This window comes from Poromitra crassiceps (genome assembly GCF_964638095.1).
Source record: "Poromitra crassiceps genome assembly, chromosome: 2".
Classification (NCBI taxonomy): domain Eukaryota; kingdom Metazoa; phylum Chordata; class Actinopteri; order Beryciformes; family Melamphaidae; genus Poromitra; species Poromitra crassiceps.
In genome coordinates this window covers 53175646-53193809 of record NC_139624.1, presented here as the reverse complement: position 1 = coordinate 53193809, position 18164 = coordinate 53175646, and the positions used below count along the sequence as shown (strand labels likewise).

Sequence of the window (18164 nt, the reverse complement as noted above, 5' to 3'; positions counted from 1 at the left end):
ATTCAGCTGATTTTGTATCCTCACAGTAAATTTACCAGCAGTTACTGAGTCAAAGGCCACAAATAAATCATGATAAAATGAGAAATTAACTAAACAAAATGTGATATTCTGATAACATTGCTACATTCAAGCAAAATGACAATGCTGTCAATGTTGACTTTGTATTATTTTGAAAAAGCATTTGATAAACATGGTAATCAACGTATACGATGAACGCACCATAACTGCAAAAGCTGTAGTTTATTATCATAGAATGGTACCATTTGATGCATGCAAGTAATGCAAATGTTACATACAAATGAGCAGTGTGCATAGCGGTCGACAGGGATGAACTGGATAATGTATACAAACAGGTCGACTCAGCATGTTTTCTGAAAAGCATCATATTAACATCTAAATGTTTCAACTCAGCAGAGATATTCAGTGTGAGAAGTATTTAATTTCAAATGAGGATTGTACTTCTATTTTACAATTTTCATAGCCCGTTTCCAATTTAAAGACTGACCTGTTAGGATTTAGGGCAATGGCAATGGCAATGGCAATGATCATCATCAGTCCAACAACAAGGGCTCGGACCCAAAGCTCAGCCAGGTTGCAAATGACAAACTAACATTAGCTGAAGGCAGTGTTTCCCAAACTATGGGTCGGGACCCAATTTGGCTCGCAGACCCATGTGGGAGGGGGGTCGCCAACTGGTCGTCATGGCAACTCATTACCGTGTGTTTTTTGTGAGTTTGGGTCACAGGGAGACACAAAATTTGTCTTTTGGGTCCCAAGATGAAAAAGTTTGGGAACCCCTGAAGGTGAGTTAGTTGTGACTTACCTCATAACATGCTGTTTGCATCAAACACTGGCTATGATAGTCTGAAGTAGCTGTAAATGGTGGACATGAGCAATAACTCAGGAACACTGGTATTTTCCTCGAAAACCTTTTGATTCATTCAATATATTGGAAAAAAATATTGTTGTGTAAAATCCTTCCTGTGATGGTTTGATGCAGGATGTAGAAAACTCCTGTTTTGCTATTTATTTATAGTTTCTCCCATTAGGCATTATACACCTACTGTAAATCTGAGTACACAGTCCGGCTTTCTCCTTACCTGCCGGTCTTTTGCACAGCAACTTAAGTGTACCCACATCATTAAAAGATGCTAAACAGTGGAACATACAAGACAGACAACAACATTTGGACACGATGATCAAGACATGGAGATGCTAACTTCAGGCACTGTATACTTCATTTTGTCTGAATTCAAGTCCCATAAATCAAGTTTGGAATGTTTGAAGTGTGTGTTTACTTTTTCATATCTTGTGACCCCCCCCCCCAGCCATTTCTTCTTCTTTCTTTTCTTTTGCCTTCATGTTTATAAAAAAAAAAGACAGATATGATTCATAATTGTTATCAAATGAAGAGTTTCACTCCAAAATGAGATATGCACCAGTTGAAAACATGGACATCTCCTCTAACCAAATTATTCAAGTAATTATTATATTACTATTAAAAGTTAGACCTTTCCTTAGAAAGTTATATTTTTGAAGACAGAATCATCTGTTTAGTAATATTGACTGATGGAATGTAGGACCCAAATGTTACCAAAATGGATAATATTTTGAAATTAAACCCTTCAAATAATATGGACCCAGCATTTGGAACAACTGATCAAAATGGAAAAAATTAAAGGATGTCCAAAAAGGCCTTCACATGGTTGATAGCTTGTCATGCCACAAATTATTCATGGCTACAACATTGGATACGGGGTGGGGGTGGGGGGTGGGTACCTCAATTTGCCCCTGTAGAATTAAACCTTGGATATTATTCCAGGTCTTTTTTAAAGGAACACTTTGCCAATATTCAACCAGGTTTGTATCTATACAATGTTAGTAGTACAGTATATGCAAATGAACAATGTTTACCTTCCCTCCCTGTTACCGAGAGTTCCCCGTTCATTTGCCGGCAGAAAGTTTTGCCGGCTCGGACAATCTGTTGTGATTTTGAAGCTGCACTCCAGAGGCACAGAGAACATTACAAAAACCTGTTGTTTTTCAAACTATATCCCAATTTCGGATATAGTATGGTTGAAAATCGGAAAGACTTCCTTTAATTGATGACTGTTACCTTACAATACCGCAAAATTGCATACTACTTAGAAAGCATTCAGAAAGTGCAATGCCATGCAAGTAGTGTGGAATATTGGGACATTTAAATCACCAAGGCTTTGGTTGTTAAGGCTAAGCTGTTTCATGGAGGTGAGGGGGTCATGGAGGGGTCATAGGTTTGAAGGAAGTCTTTAATCAAACATGATATCCGTAGCTTGACGCAGGCAGTTGGAGGTGTCGGCGGGCATGTTGCTATGTGAGACGTTGTTGGCATCCAGACGCAGATGCTTCAGACGGGAATAGTTGAGGGGTCCAACGTACTTGCAGAAACTTGCTAAGTCAAACTCTACAAAGAGACAAAAATGGACAGAACGTGGTTTGAGTTGACAAACAGAGAAGCAAAAACGTCACTTAACTGGCCTTTTCCTCACAACATTCATAACTGTTATTATACATCTGTAAGCTTTGTATTTAATATCTGATGCGAGAATGATTTGTTAAAGAACGTGCTAGAAGTTTCCTCAACTCAACACAAGCCAACATGCATCACTTATAGCTAACCATACCCTCTGTTGTACTCCATGTTTGTAGTCCTTAGCCAGGCAGAAAAGTAAATAGTGGCAAAAGAAAAATGGCTCTGCCGTAACAGCAAAAGATCATTAGGCTATACAGAAAATAACCAAATACGATATTTGGAATTGTATGATGCTTTCAATTGGGCATCAGAAAAAAAAGAAAAAAAGAAAGATTAGCACGAAAGCCACTTACTGTTGATCTCATTGGCCTGGAGGTAGAGTTGCTCCAGCTGCTCATTGATCTCAGGGATGGACTGCAGTTTGTTGAAGGACAGGTCCAGCTCGATCAGTGATGTCACGTTGAACACGCCAGCAGGGATCCCAGAGTCGGCCAGCTTGTTGTGGGAGATCCTCAGGTACTTTAGCGCTGGCAGCTTGTTCAGGTATCCTGATCCGATACTCTCAATGTCGTTGTAATCAGCATAGAGGATTTCCAGTGAACTGGGGACCCCAGCGGGAAGCTTCTTCAGCTTGTTGTGGCTCACATCCACGGACAGCAGCTTCTTGGGTCCCTTGAAGGCCCCGGTGATGGCCTCGGATGTTAGCTTGTTGTGCTGAATGTTGACGGAAGTCAAGTTCTCCTTGTCAGTCAAGAGTCCAGAGGGGAACTTGGTTAACTTGTTATACATAATCTTCAGCTCATCAAGGGACTTTGAGGGCGGGATGGCTGGTTCTGTGAGGTTGTTGTAGCTGAAGAACAGCTTCTCCAGGCCAGTCAGCTTATCGATGGTACCCTTGGCGATCTTGGCGTTGGTGATCTGGTTGTTGTCAAGTATCAGCCAGCGCAGTCCCTCAGTAACATTATCGAACACTCCTGCCTTGATCTCTTCGATCTGGTTGTTGTGCAGGTACAGGTACTTGATCCCCGTCGGAACCACAGGGACAAACTTGAGGTTGCGGCCATCACAATACATGGCACTAGGGAAGTTGACTGGGCACTCGCACTCTTGGTTACAATTGGGCCCTGAGGGTCCTAGTTGGGAAGCAGGCTGGTAATCATAGTCATAGTACTGACACAAGGCCAGGCTGACCAAGGCAGCCAACAGGGGAACACGGAGAGGGAACATGATTTCTGAAAGGAAGGGGAGGCAGGAGACAAGATAAATGCTGGTTAGAATGGCCAAGAGTAACAACAGACATTGACTTTCAATGTAAACTGATAAACTTAAACAGGAATGGGACATGAATCAAATTGTCCACATCCCACAGTTGTTGAGCTCTAGGGAGTTGAGATGGAGCATTCTGATAATTTTAGTGGAAGTGAAATCAATCATCAAATCAAATGTATTGTCAAAGATAATAAAGATAATAAAGTAAAGGAAAACAACTATGATGCTGAAAGGAGGCCCCAATACCCCCCTGATCCCCATCCTCCCCTGTGTGTGTGGTGGGGGGGCAACCACACACACACACACACACACACACACACACACACACACACACACACACACACACACACACACACACACACACACACACACACTCTCTCTCTCTCTCTCTCTCTCTCTCTCTCTCTCTCTCTCTCTCTCTCTCTCTCTCTCTCTCTCTCTCTCTCTCTCTCTACCCATATGCACACCAAACCCCCACTCCCCCACCCCCACCTGAAAGAACCATAGGGTATACTCGGGCAATAAGGACCACGTATTAATTAAATATGATAATCACAATAATAATGGATCGAGGGTTCAAGTTAACCAACTGGGGACCAATTACTCCTACATTCCTTGATTCAGTTATATGTGTGGAGCGACAACCCGTAGCCACATCATTACAAGAACTTGAACCATATTGCATAGCTCACAGCACAACCTTATCAACTTGATAGAAATCTAAAGATAAACTGATAGTCATAGCAATAATCTATTGCAGATGTTTAAAAGCGTGTGCGATACTCAAGAGAATGATTATAGTCCTTGGTAAATGAGAGAGATAATTAAAATATCCCTCAAACTAATCACTACATCATGCATAAAACCAGAATGGCGTTACAAAATAACAAAAATTCAGAGCTATGAAAAAATCCAGTCACGAGTAGCAACTGCAACAGATTAACATTTTCCAAGATCTAAAGTCACTGTAATCCATTTAAAAAGGCACTGCAGGAACACATTAACTTATATATACATACAAAAGCTAGATTAATGCACTGTTGTGGGTTTTCCTATTGCAATGTGGAAATCGTCAGACTTTTACCAGCACCACTATTTTTTTTGTCCACTTTTTGTTCCATGCACTATTATTCTTGCCTTTTCCGCTGAAGCACTAGCCCTGTGTCCCAGCCACTGCCCTGCAGCCTAGCAGTGACAGCTGATAATCCCACCCGGAAAACAAGAAATAAAGTGGGATAATCAAACAGGAAATCACAAATCCACTCCTCCACATGCAAGCGTACCTGTGGTTCTCTCTCTTCGTGTGCGTGGGGTGGAGGGCCAGTAGGTAGAAACACTGTAGTGTTCAAAAACTGGAAGTCTCTGGAGAAAAAGACAGAGGGAAAGAGGGAAAGAGGGGGAGGAGAGAGAGAGGGCTAGATGGAGAGACAGAGAGGAAAAAAGGGGAGGGGGGGTCGGGTAGAGAAAAAAGGGTGGGAGGCTTCTTCAGCAGCCCAAGCTGGAGTCAGGTCATCATATAAATTGAAGATGTCATCAGTATGAATGTCTGGGGAGTGCCATCCAAAACCTATAACCAAGAGCAGGTGCAGCAAAGCAGCCTGGATACTGGCAACACAGCACAGGGCAGCTTGCTCACTTGTGGACGTTACTGAGAGGAGCCGTAAAAGCAGCGTACAGTAATAATAATAATAATAATTCATTTTATTTGTAGTGCACTCTTCATTCAGAATCTCAGAGTGCTACAGAGTTAAAAACATCACAAGCAAATAGTACATTTGACAATAGTTAAAAGCTATATATAAAAGCAGTATATACCTGTTTATAAAACGGCTCTCTCAAATCAAGCAATCTGATTGGTTCACAGCCATTGTATAAATCCAATAACCGAGTCCAATAACCCATGGCCATGGGTTATTGGACTCGGTTATTGGTTGCCATGGCAACTCTCTTACTAAAAGCCTTTGGTTTAAAAAAAAACAAATGGCGGAGACAGCTGTCAGATCCTTGTGAATCGATCTTCGCTTATAACTTTACTAATACTTCGCAGAAAATGATGTTTTGTACAAGAATAGATGCGGGCTAATGTCTTCTTTGCAAAAGAAAGGCTGTTAACCCCGCATTTAACCCCGCATTTAACCCCGTAACGTTAGTTGGTGTCGGGCTTTGCAGAAAGCACTCAGCTTCTCAGCAAGCGCTGAGAATGCAACGCTGCGCTCGAGCTGCCTGTCGGGGTTTCCAGAAAGCTCTCAGGTTCTCAGCAAGCGCCAGGATTGGCCAATGTCAACTTCAGTCTCCAGAACGATCCAATCAAATCACCCGCACGTTCTTGCGGTCCCGCCTTACAGTAGTGTTTCAACTGACTCTATCAGAATGACATGCCAGTCGGAGTCGGACTTATAGTATTATTATTATTATTATATCATCATACTTGGAAACCGTTTTATAAAAGCAATATAGCACTCGAGCTGCGTGTGTTGTGGCATATATCCCCCTGCTCAGTTATCCCACTCGGCCTGCGGCCTCGTGGGATAACAGCTGATCAGGGGGATATATTTGGCACAACACACTGGCTCTCATGCTATATTGCTTAAATATACTGTATATATATAGCTGACTGATACCCACACAGTATAGCTGACTGATACCCACACAGTATATAGCTGACTGATACCCACACAGTATAGAACTGACTGATACCCACACAGTATATAACTGACTGATACCCACACAGTATATAGCTGACTGATACCCACACAGTATATAACTGACTGATACCCACACAGTATATAACTGACTGATACACACACAGTATATAGCTGACTGATACCCATACAGTATATAACTGACTGATACCCACACAGTATATAACTGACTGATACCCACACAGTATATAACTGACTGATACCCACACAGTATATAACTGACTGATACCCACACAGTATATAACTGACTGATACCCACACAGTATATAACTGACTGATACCCACACAGTATATACTGTATGTAGCTGACTGATACCCACACAGCTGACTGATACCCACACAGTATATAGCTGACTGATACCCACACAGTATATAGCTGACTGATACCCACAAAGTATATAACTGACTGATACCCACACAGTATATAGCTGACTGATACCCACACAGTATATAGCTGACTGATACCCACACAGTATAGAACTGACTGATACCCACACAGTATATAGCTGACTGATACCCACACAGTATATAGCTGACTGATACCCACACGGTATATAGCTGACTGATACCCACACAGTATAGAACTGACTGATACCCACACAGTATATACTGTATGTAGCTGACTGATACCCACACAGTATATAGCTGACTGATACCCACACAGTATATAGCTGACTGATACCCACACAGTATATAGCTGACTGATACCCACACAGTATAGAACTGACTGATACCCACACAGTATACAGTATAGCTGACTGACACCCACACAGTATACAGTATAGCTGACTGATACCCACACAGTATATAGCTGACTGATACCCACACAGTATGTAGCTGACTGATACCCACACAGTATATAGCTGACTGATACCCACACAGTATACAGTATAGCTGACTGATACCCACACAGTATACAGTATAGCTGACTGATACCCACACAGTATATACTGTATGTAGCTGACTGATACCCACACAGTATATAGCTGACTGATACCCACACAGTATGTAGCTGACTGATACCCACACAGTATATAGCTGACTGATACCCACACAGTATACAGTATAGCTGACTGATACCCACACAGTATATACTGTATGTAGCTGACTGATACCCACACAGTATATAGCTGACTGATACCCACACAGTATATAGCTGACTGATACCCACACAGTATACAGTATAGCTGACTGATACCCACACAGTATACAGTATAGCTGACTGATACCCACACAGTATATAGCTGACTGATACCCACACCTCATCTCCCCCTCCCAAACAATCTCCTCCCATCCACTCACCCCTGCAAAACCATAACACATATTGTGCATCACCCTCCAAACAACCAGCCCACAAATGTTTGTCTGTAAAAATCTAAGTGGGTGTCGGGGAGGTTATGTGTGGAAAAATGCGAGGAGTAGGAGAGGCTATGTGTGGAAAAATGCGAGGAGTAGGAGAGGCTATGTGTGGAAAAATGCGAGGAGTAGGAGAGGCTATGTGTGGAAAAATGTAAAACGATCTCTGGCTGCTACTTTGCCCAGATGCCAATTATTATGCAGGGTAAATTCAGCTGTACCTCTCGAGCTGTAAATAAGGCCTTGGAAAATTTGACAAAGAAGTTATGAGACAGCCAGAGACAACTTGCATAACACTTGACGCAACCGTTTCTTCTCTTTCTCCGGCCAAAGTCAGAGCACACTCTAAGTGGAGAGGTAGGTTAAGGCAGATGCACGTCCAATGTATCCCATATGTCTTCATGATAAATCACTCAACTTTGTTCAGACCCCAGTCCCGCCGCATACAGTAGGCTATATCTTCTCTCGATACAAATAGCGAGACAAAGGCATTCTCAATGGGAAAATTGGAAGTGCTTTTCCTTAACTGTTCTGGGAGGTGTTGGAGTAGTGGAGGCAGGGAGCGGGGGAGGCAACAGCCAAATGCTTCCCCGCTTGTTTGTGGACATCCATCACAAAGTCAGAGCATGCTGGGAATTGACGTCTGGGTTTAATTGGCCACAGTCCAGTTGGTTTCTCTACTCACATACCATTAGAAAGCATCTTGGATTCACTTCTTATGTGTACCTCAAGATGTCTGAGATCCCAGGGTAATTTAGAGAGAAAAGTGAAATTGCTCATTTTGCACATTTTTGTTTTTCTCCCAAATCAAATAATGCATTTAAGGAATATTTGAGGCTCCCACAACCGCCTTTGCAGGAATGTTATGTCCTCGCTTGCTTCTGCTGGCTCGTTTGACCCTGCTGACTCTAGATCATCTTTTTCATCAACTTGTACATTACATCGTCATTTTCCCTGGTTATTTGAAATAGATATCACCAATCATCTCATACATCTAAAATGATAATTAATGAGCTCTGGGATTATATGTAGGATACTTATCTTTCAAACAAGGGAAAACTGGTGGGAAACAGTATTAGGACCAAAAAAACTGTGTTCTTCAAAGACACTTAAAAACATTCTCAAATATCCATAATGAGAAAGCAAGAGTTGACCTCCTAGAACAATCTATTCAGTAAGTGTCTCCCCATTGTTATGTCTTTGAACCAAAAATTAAGTAGATAATGAACACAGTACTACTATAATATTTAAGTATTTTTATTGCAAGGTAGAGTACAGTCCACATTGGTAATAATCAGGCAATCATATTTTCAATAAAACAATAATATGTAGCTTAGAATGTACAGTCTCCCTCTATTTTTTTTTAAATAACCAAAAAAAAAAGAAATCAGACAAGAAACACACACACACACACACACACACACACACACACACACACACACACACACACACACACACACACACACACACACACACACTCCAATATTACAACAATGAAAGTGCTTGTAAAGGTTATGCATGAACACAGTACTACTGATTGAGTGGTAGATGACTTCAGAGTCAGAGTTGATGCCCAAAAGGCCATTGCATTACTAGGACTACAGTAAGAATGTATTACCGATTAATGGCCACTTCATGTTACTACATACTTAACCAACCAAAGGCTCGTTGTGTTTCAAGCAATGGACAACTAGTTGGAAAAGGTACAGGTAGAACCAAACAGATTCAGTATGCAGTCAAACACAAATTAATTTGTCCCTATCAGTTAAGCACACCTAAAGTATCCCAAATCTCCCTATGAGAGGGCAAGAAATAGCCTGTGTGAAAGTATTGCATGAAGGAAGCAGGACTATAAACAGGAAGCAGCCTGACAATGAAATTGGAAAATGAGTGGTCCCCAATTGTACTTGGCCATTTTCCCCTGCCAAGCTATCCCAGTTGTTGCTCCACCCTATATGACGATCTCGGGAGGGTGTAGAGACTAGCACATGCTTCCTCCGATACATGTGAAGTCACCAGCCGCTTCTTTTTCACCTGACAGCAAGGAGCTTCACAGGCAGGTGGGAGGATCACGCCATTCCCCCCATTTCCCCTCCATCCCCCGAACAGGTGGAGGCGCTGGTGCAGTGACCAGGACACACCCTTAAGGCTGTTACATACCAAGAGTGATGCAAATATACAGCTCGAATTTGCGATGCGAATTTTGACCCATCTGTCAATCACAGCAACAGTTGTGTACACGTTGGACGCAAATTCACCCCCAAACTTGAAAAATTCAATTAATAAACTCCTTCGAGTAAGAAATGAGTGGAAGGGGAAAGAAAAGAAAAGTAAAGAAACCCAATAACATGGTAACTGAAGCATTTGCATCGAAAAACAGCGAAATGGCCACTCCTGAGAATGGCGAGGAAAATGGCGTGGGTGTGCTAGCGGAAAACCAGGGAGAAGGCCCTCTCAACACCGGAGGTGAGCTGCTCAACGAAATGCTGTCTATCTCCAAAGAACTCAGAGAATTAAAGAAAGATATGCACTCAGCCTTCTCCGAACTTAAGGGGGAAATAAAGAAAGACCTGAAGGAAGAGATAACAACGCTGAAAGTCGAACTCAATCAGAAGCTAACGGAGGTCGGGGAAACACTCAAAACCCAGGGCCAGGCTATCTCTGTGGCGGAGGAGCAGATTGCAGTGGTGGAAGAGAGCGGGTCAGTAACCAAAGAAACTATGCTATCGCTGCTCAGAGAACAACGCAGGCTACGGGAAAAGGTGACTGATCTGGAAAGTAGGTTGAGACGAAACAATATCCGGATATATGGGATACGGGAAGAGGCCGAGGGTGACTCGATGATCACTTTTGTGGAGAACTTGCTGACTACAGAGCTCACATTACCCAAAGGTATGTCTCTTCAAATCCAACACGCACACCGAGCGCTGGCGAGAAAGCCAGGGCCCGATGTCACTCCTAGATCCATCGTTGTAAACTTCCTGCAGTTTCAAGTTAAAGAAACAATCCTGAAGCTGGCTTGGAAGAAGAAAATCCAAATCAACAATAAACAGATTTTCTTTGACCACGATTATGCCTACGAAGTGATGGAGAAGCGCCGTGCCTATGGGGGAATCAAAAAAGCTATCAAGGAAAGAGGGATCCGATTCCAAACACCGTTCACGAGGATCCGAATCCACTGGAGCACCGGGCCGAAGACCTACGAGGACGCGCAGGAGGCCACACGTGAGATGAATGAGAGGGGATTCCACCTGGCCGCTCCGAGAGGGGACACGAGCTCTTCCATGGAGGATTGTATACAGAAGGTGTTTCCATGGCAACGGAGGGAAGAGAGGATCAGAGGGAGCCGAATGGAGACGAGAGTGAAAGAAAGGTTGCAGTCGTTCAGGAGGGCAGAGTCTCAGGAGTAAAAGGAGAATGGGAAGAACACAAGGGAACTGTACGTAAATGAGGGAAGTAAATTAGAGGACATCTCCTATTTTATATTCTATTTTATTTACATGAAGATCTGATTTAGTTACCTACTGACTATAATAAGTATAATAATTTGGAAAACTATCATTTTGGATTACCGATTGACCAGACAAGCATGTTCATCTATGTTGGACTTATCTAGAGGTCATGGAATGTACAAGAATTCCTCCACTAGGGGGGGGGGGGGGGGGCAACCATTTGGGGGGGGGTTTCCCTCCACCCACCAACAGGGACTATAGAGGGACCATAGTCTCCCTGATCTGGGAAGTTTCTGTTTTTTCTTATTGTTTTGTGTTACTTGAAGGGGAGATCAGGTTTTGTTTTTCTTATATGATTCCTACAAGGAGGAAGGATATTCTCTTACATAGCAAGGCACCCAATTCCAAAATCATGAATGTACGCACCACATGGTTTATGTGATTTCACTAAATGTAAATGGGCTTCTTAACCCAGTTAAACAAAAAAGAACCCTGGCAAAACTGAAGAGAGAGAACATTGACATCGCCCTGATTCAGGAGACACACATGTCAGGGGTAGAATATGAAAAGCTCAGAAGACAGGGATTTAAGTACAGTATGTGTTCCACTCTTCAAATGGGACGAGGCACACAAGAGGGGTAGCAATATTGATCTCTGGTAGAATATAACAACTATAAAGGACAAAGAAGGAAGATTCATATTGATAAAGGGCAAAATTGAGGGTAATTTGTTTACTTTCTATAATGTGTATATTCCACCTGGCTCAGAGTCAGATTTCTATGTACAAATATTGGATAAGATTGCAGCAGAAGCACAGGGAACTCTTGTGTGTGGAGGTGACTTCAACATTACTCTGAATCCTCACCTTGATTCATCAGGACTGAGATCAGGCCAATCCAAAAAAACTACAAGGAAAATAAATTCAATAATATCTGAGCTGGGGCTGATTGACGTCTGGAGGCAACGTAATGCATCAGTTAAGGATTATACTTTTTTTTCATCTCCTCACTCAACATATTCGAGAATCGACTATTTCCTAATGTTTGGGTCAGATAGCAGTAAGGTGCAAGATTGTCATATTGGAACGATGGATCTCTCGGATCACTGCCCAGTGTATTTGTCCTTATCAACAGCATCTGAGAGGAAGTTTACATACTGGAGATTTAACTCCAATATATTGAATGAACAGAGTATTGAAAGGTTTACGAAGGAGATATCAGATTATATAGAATTTAACGACAATGGAGAGGTGAGCCTGCCAATGCTCTGGGATGCCTGTAAGGCGGTAATGAGGGGAAAGGTGATTGCAGTAACATAATTTCTTAAAGCAGCTACGAGCAACTTTTTCGATTGTTATTAAACAGTATAAATTTAATATCAATGCTTCACATCTTACCTCTAATAGTAGACGAGACCAACGCAGAGTAGTCTCGCTTGAAGCCCGAGTGAATCGGCCAGTGTTAGTCTGTCTGTGGCCAGGGAAGATCAGGAAGTGAAATGAAACGGTTTGCAGCAGCCACTTCGGCCATAACCACAAAATAACTTCCAAAAAACCTGTTAGAATATAACGAGAGATGTTCGCGAGAGTATGCGTGGCGTTCACATTGTTTATGCTATGTTGCTAGGCAGCGCGAACGGGTGAAGGCAGGCAGCTGCGTTTCACTTCCGGGTTTCACTTCCGCGTTTATCCGGTCCGGCGGTAAGGAGAGAGAGAGAGAGAGCCCCCTGTTGATGCGAGTTTAGACAGACACAGACTTAATAATCATCTAAGGGAGCAATCTCCGATTCACACGGCTTTGGTCTCAGCTACTATTATAGGTAAGATGTGATGCATCAATATTGTAATTATACTGTTTAATAACAATCGAAAAAGTTGCTCGTAGCTGCTTTAAGAAGGCGAGAGCCGAAAAACTTAACACCTTGCAGGTTGAATTGAAAGTATTGGAATTTGAGCATAAGACAACAATTTTTTTTTTCTTTTTTTTTTCTATTTTAATCTTAGGGTCACTAAGATTAAAATAGAAAAAAAAAAGAAAAAAAAAATTGAAGAAATATGTACACAGGAAATTCAAAAGAGGATGTTATACACTAAACAGAAATATTATGAAGGTGGTAGCAAATATTCAAAATTGTTGGCTTACAAACTTACAAAACAACAGGCAGATACACTCGATATACAAGATAAAGGATCCAAGAACTAACGTTCTTCACTATCAGATGAGGGAAATTAAAAACTGTTTTAAAGAATATTATGAAAAGCTATATACACAACCTCAGGTTGATAATGATCAGAAAATGGGGTCTATGCTCACAAGGGCCTGAAGGGGTCTCTGACACCTATTCTGTTGAAAACATTTAATTGGGGCCTGACAGAAGGGGAAACTCCAGCTTCATGGAAAGAAGCAATTATCTCGGTTATACCTAAAGGAGGGAAGGACAAATCGGAATGTGCGAATTATAGGCCAATTAGTGTACTGAATCTTGATTACAAATTGTTTACGTCAATTATTGCCAAGAGGCTGGAAAAAATTCTACCAGAAATAATCAATTTGGATCAAACTGGGTTTATTCTGTCACATCAGACTCACGATCCCTGCAGGTTATTAGGCATATAGATCAAAATAAAATACAACCTATGCTTATAAGTTTAGACGCTGAAAAAGCCTTTGACTCGGTTAGGTGGAAATTCTTATTTAAAGTTATGGAGAGGTTTGGTTTTGATCAGGTCATTATTAAGACATTAGAAGCCCTGTATAACAAGCCATCGGCCAGATTAAAGATCAATGGTGAGCTAACTGACTCTTTTCTGCTTGAGAGGTCTACGAGACAGGCCTGTCCGGTTAGTCCTCTTTTATTCGAAATTTTTGTCGAACCATTGGCACAATGGATTAGACAGAATAACTCGATTAGGGGAATAGAAATGGCTGCCGGGGAACAAAAACTAGCACTATTTGCCTACGATATTCTCGTGTACCTCTCAAGCCCAACAGACTCTCTCCCTGCCCTGATGTCGGTGCTTAAAGAATATGGGTCATACTCAGGCTATAAAGTTAATGAACGAAAAACTCAGATTCTGAATATAAATTATAACCCTCCTCATAGTCTTCGATCCAAATACTTAATGTGCTGGGATAAGGCATCAATTAAATATCTGGGGATTTGCTTGCCTACAGATTTATCCAAATTGGAAGAAATTAATTATAGCCCCCTCAAAAAGGAAATTCTGGCAGACGCCAGGATTAGATATAAAACAATGCAACTAGCAAAGGAGAATGGTGGTTTAGGCTTTCCATGCTTGAGGGACTATATATAGTCTGCTGGTGTACTCCAAGCTATAATTCTAGGTGGAACGAGATTGAAGGCTCAATGAGCGAGAGAATTCTAGTTAACACGTTGATAGGGGACCCTTCATTGACTGATTTTCTATCGGATCCCAATAATCCTTGGGTAATTAGCTCTCTTAAAACATGGAAAGAAATAATTAGAAAGCATCATTTGAAGGATAGGGCGGCAATATTCAAGTGGTTTGCATATGACTCGAATTTTATCCCTAGTAGATATGACTCAACTTTTAGAAATTGGGCCCCTAGTGGTCTTACAGCACATTGTACTCTCTTGAACCAAGGTAGAGGGTATAGCTTCCAGGACCTCAAAGTAAAATTTAATCTGCAGGACCAGGATCATTATAGGTATATACAAATCAGGAATTTTATAGACAAGACATTCCCGAAAACTGATCATGCAATGGGAATGGAAATCCTTGGTATTTTCCAGAATGCATCTGATGATGGTAGTTACAGTACAGGAAGCTGATATCTAGGTTATATCAGGCTCTTCAAAATCTAAAAGGTGACCATACTATGAATATTAAGGAAAGATGGGAAGCAGAGGGAAACTCCACAATATCACCAGAAGAATGGATCAGAATATGTGGTCAGCAATGGAAAATGACGAGTTCACCATCCTGGAGGGAATTCAGTTGGAAAAATGTGACTAGATACTTCTGTACTCCAGCGCAAAAATCTAACTTCTCTCACCAATCTGTATGTTGGAGGTCATGTGGAAATGCAATGGCAAACCACTTTCACATCTTTTGGAGTTGTCCCTCTGTGGTAGCCCATCCCCCACGTGACCTGCTCTCAGACCTGTTCTCAGTACTTGGGAGATATAGAAGAGTTGCATTGTGTGAAGCGGGACGAATACATGTTGAGAGTGATGTTAGTGGCCAGCAAAAAGGCAGTGACTAGAAAATGGCTAAAACAAGATGTACCAACTGTAAATGAATGGATAGATCTAATCCACTCGATATATGTAATGGAGAGAGTAACATTTACACTAAGAGCTCAAGCTGATTCTTTTGAAAATAAGTGGTCGAAGTGGCTTGCCTATGTATCGGATATAAGACCTGACTTTGTATAGCTGAGAAGAAACATGGTGGTGTGTGTACACGCTTATAAATGAGAATTGTATGTGGGTGCGAACGAATGACTATGTGAATGTAGATGAGTGCAAGATTGAATGGTTAAAGATCCTCCCGTCTTTTATTTTTTCGTTAATTTATGTTTGTTTTGCTTTTGTCTGTATTGTATTGTTTTGTTTGTCATTGAAAATAATAACAATAAAAAGTAAATGACAAAAAAAAACGGCTTTCCCTGGTTCGCTTGTTTTGAGGGGGAGAAGGCAGAAGGAGGGGGGGGGGTTAGGGACACGCCCACATCAACATACTCAAGCTGCACTACACACAGCGGCCACTGCGTCTCGCTGGAATCTGTCTGAATGAAGCGTAATTCCTGACCCTGCAGACATGCTACTCTGTCTTCTACTTTGCACTTTATAATTTATAATTTATTTTACTATCTTACTATATAATCACGAAATGTCTGTCTGTCTGTCTGTCTGTCTGTCTAAGCACATTTCTCTCCCCAGCTGTTGCTCTGATTGCCGCCAAAATTTGCCAAAACACTTTTCGGGGTTCTGGAATGAATCTGGTGGTGGGGGGGGGGGGGGGGTACGCCCACAGGGGGCACTACAGTAAAATGACTAGCTCCCAGTCAAAAACAGCACAGACATTAACTATCGTTTGAATTTGTTGAGATAGCATTGAAAATACTATCAGCTCTCATGGCCCTGACCATATGGCCCTGTGTCACATCAGCTGAAAGATCTCCATAAACAAATCCAGGTAAATTGATACCCTTTTCTATCTCACTTATTTTCAGCAGATAGCCTATAAAGATTACAGACATGAAGGTCAGATTACTATTGGATAATCATAAAAAAAATCCCCCAGAGTATATCCTAGATAATGACAAAACAGCTCTTCATTGGTCCAAACACAGTATATTGTGCCCTTCATGCTTGCTCAAAATGTTTCTTCCTTTGAGGTCGGCCGCATTTTTTTAACTCTGTTATTGGCAGTGTTTTTTTCTCTCTCTGACATTTTGCTTAGTCACTCTGTTTCCTCCCCTCAAATGTGTTGATGTCTGCCTCATGTCCTCACACCCTTTCCATGAGACAAAATGGCAGACATTGGCTTTCCACCCTGTTTTCCTCATTTTATTTGTACCATTACGGTAACTCCATTGAGTTCCTTGCAACAATGCCAAGTGAGTGATGACACTGGAACATTGAATTGGAAATAGGCCGCTCTAACAAAAAGACGACTCAAATCCTGTTTTGAAATAGTTCTATTTTTATGTTTACTATAATACTTATGTGTCAAATGTCTTGAATTAGGTGCAACTATTTATAGCAATACATATATGATTTAAGTGTATATATTTGTCAATATCAATTCACCAATTTGTTTCAGCTCTACTAAGCATGCTATTTCAAAAACTTTATACAGATAATCAGGAGAGAATATACTACAATCACACACAAAAATAACAATGGAAAAATGTCCTGATAATGAAGTAAAGTAAATAGGCCAGTGCCATTCCAATCATCAATGTTATTAGTAACACCTGTGTTTGCCTTGCTATGACATGTCAAAATGACTGCTGTGAAAAATTCTTCTGCAGACCAATCCAAACAGATCTTAATATACTAGCGGAATATCCTTGCAGTATATCTGATTCTGATAGCCGTTGGAGCACACAATCACTGGCCATTTAGTCAGGCCTCGCTCACAGAGTTGGCATGCATGCAGCCTCTCCTCTCTTTCCCCAGAGGGTTTTCATAGTCCAGTTCCCTGGCTGATTCCAACTCCGCCCAGGTGTGCCCCTCCACTCACATGAGCTCCATCAGAAGCGAATGAATGGAACTCTCCATGGTGCTGAACATGTGTTCACTCATTTTGGCCACTAATGAGCCATTTTTGCCCATTAGTCGGCCGTAATTAATGACCTAATTAAGAAATCTGGCTCCATTAGGTTACCCGCAGGGGTGCTCTTTACACTTCCTGAAAGATTCAGCGTGATCGCACGTAAAATGGCATAGCTGGGGCCGAACACAATTTCTGCTCACTCACTCTCTCTCGCTCTCTCACACACACACACACACACACACACATGCGCTCTTCCCATTCTTATTATTCGCCTTATGTAGCCCCGCCCACTTGACCCGTTTGTGTTACGACTTCCTGTTCAAAACGCCTGCTGTTTTACCTGCTCAAACCAGAGATTGTCTCTGGTCAAAGCTAGTGACTCACTGGAAGCTCTGCCACAGGAAGTGTAAGCACAATCAGTTACAATTGTGTTTACACTTCCTGTTAGTCTATCAAGCCAGACTGTCTCTTCTACATAAGGTGAATAGGATAGGAGTACAATTACATCCGTTTCATATACAGTACTGACTGCCGCAGGACTTTTTTTTACCTTTGTTCACCCCAATCTCATGCAGTATCCACTCCCATCCTAACCCGATATTCAT

The 18164-nt window shown here is 41.7% G+C and overlaps 1 protein-coding gene across 1 annotated transcript in view; it reads right to left on the bottom strand.

Annotated features, from left to right (window-relative positions):
• Positions 1-5167, bottom strand: part of lum (lumican) — a 5184-nt gene extending 17 nt beyond the window's left edge. Inside the window, exons 1-3 of the mRNA XM_083659788.1 lie at positions 5065-5167; positions 2866-3744; positions 1-2443 (exon numbers count right to left, since the gene is read on the bottom strand). The exon at positions 1-2443 is cut by the window's left edge and continues 17 nt beyond it. Coding sequence (XP_083515914.1) covers positions 2289-2443; positions 2866-3739 — 1029 coding nt within the window. The 5' untranslated portion in view covers positions 3740-3744; positions 5065-5167 and the 3' untranslated portion in view covers positions 1-2288. The remainder of the gene's footprint in view (positions 2444-2865; positions 3745-5064) is intronic.
• Between the last annotated feature and the right edge of the window lie 12997 nt (positions 5168-18164).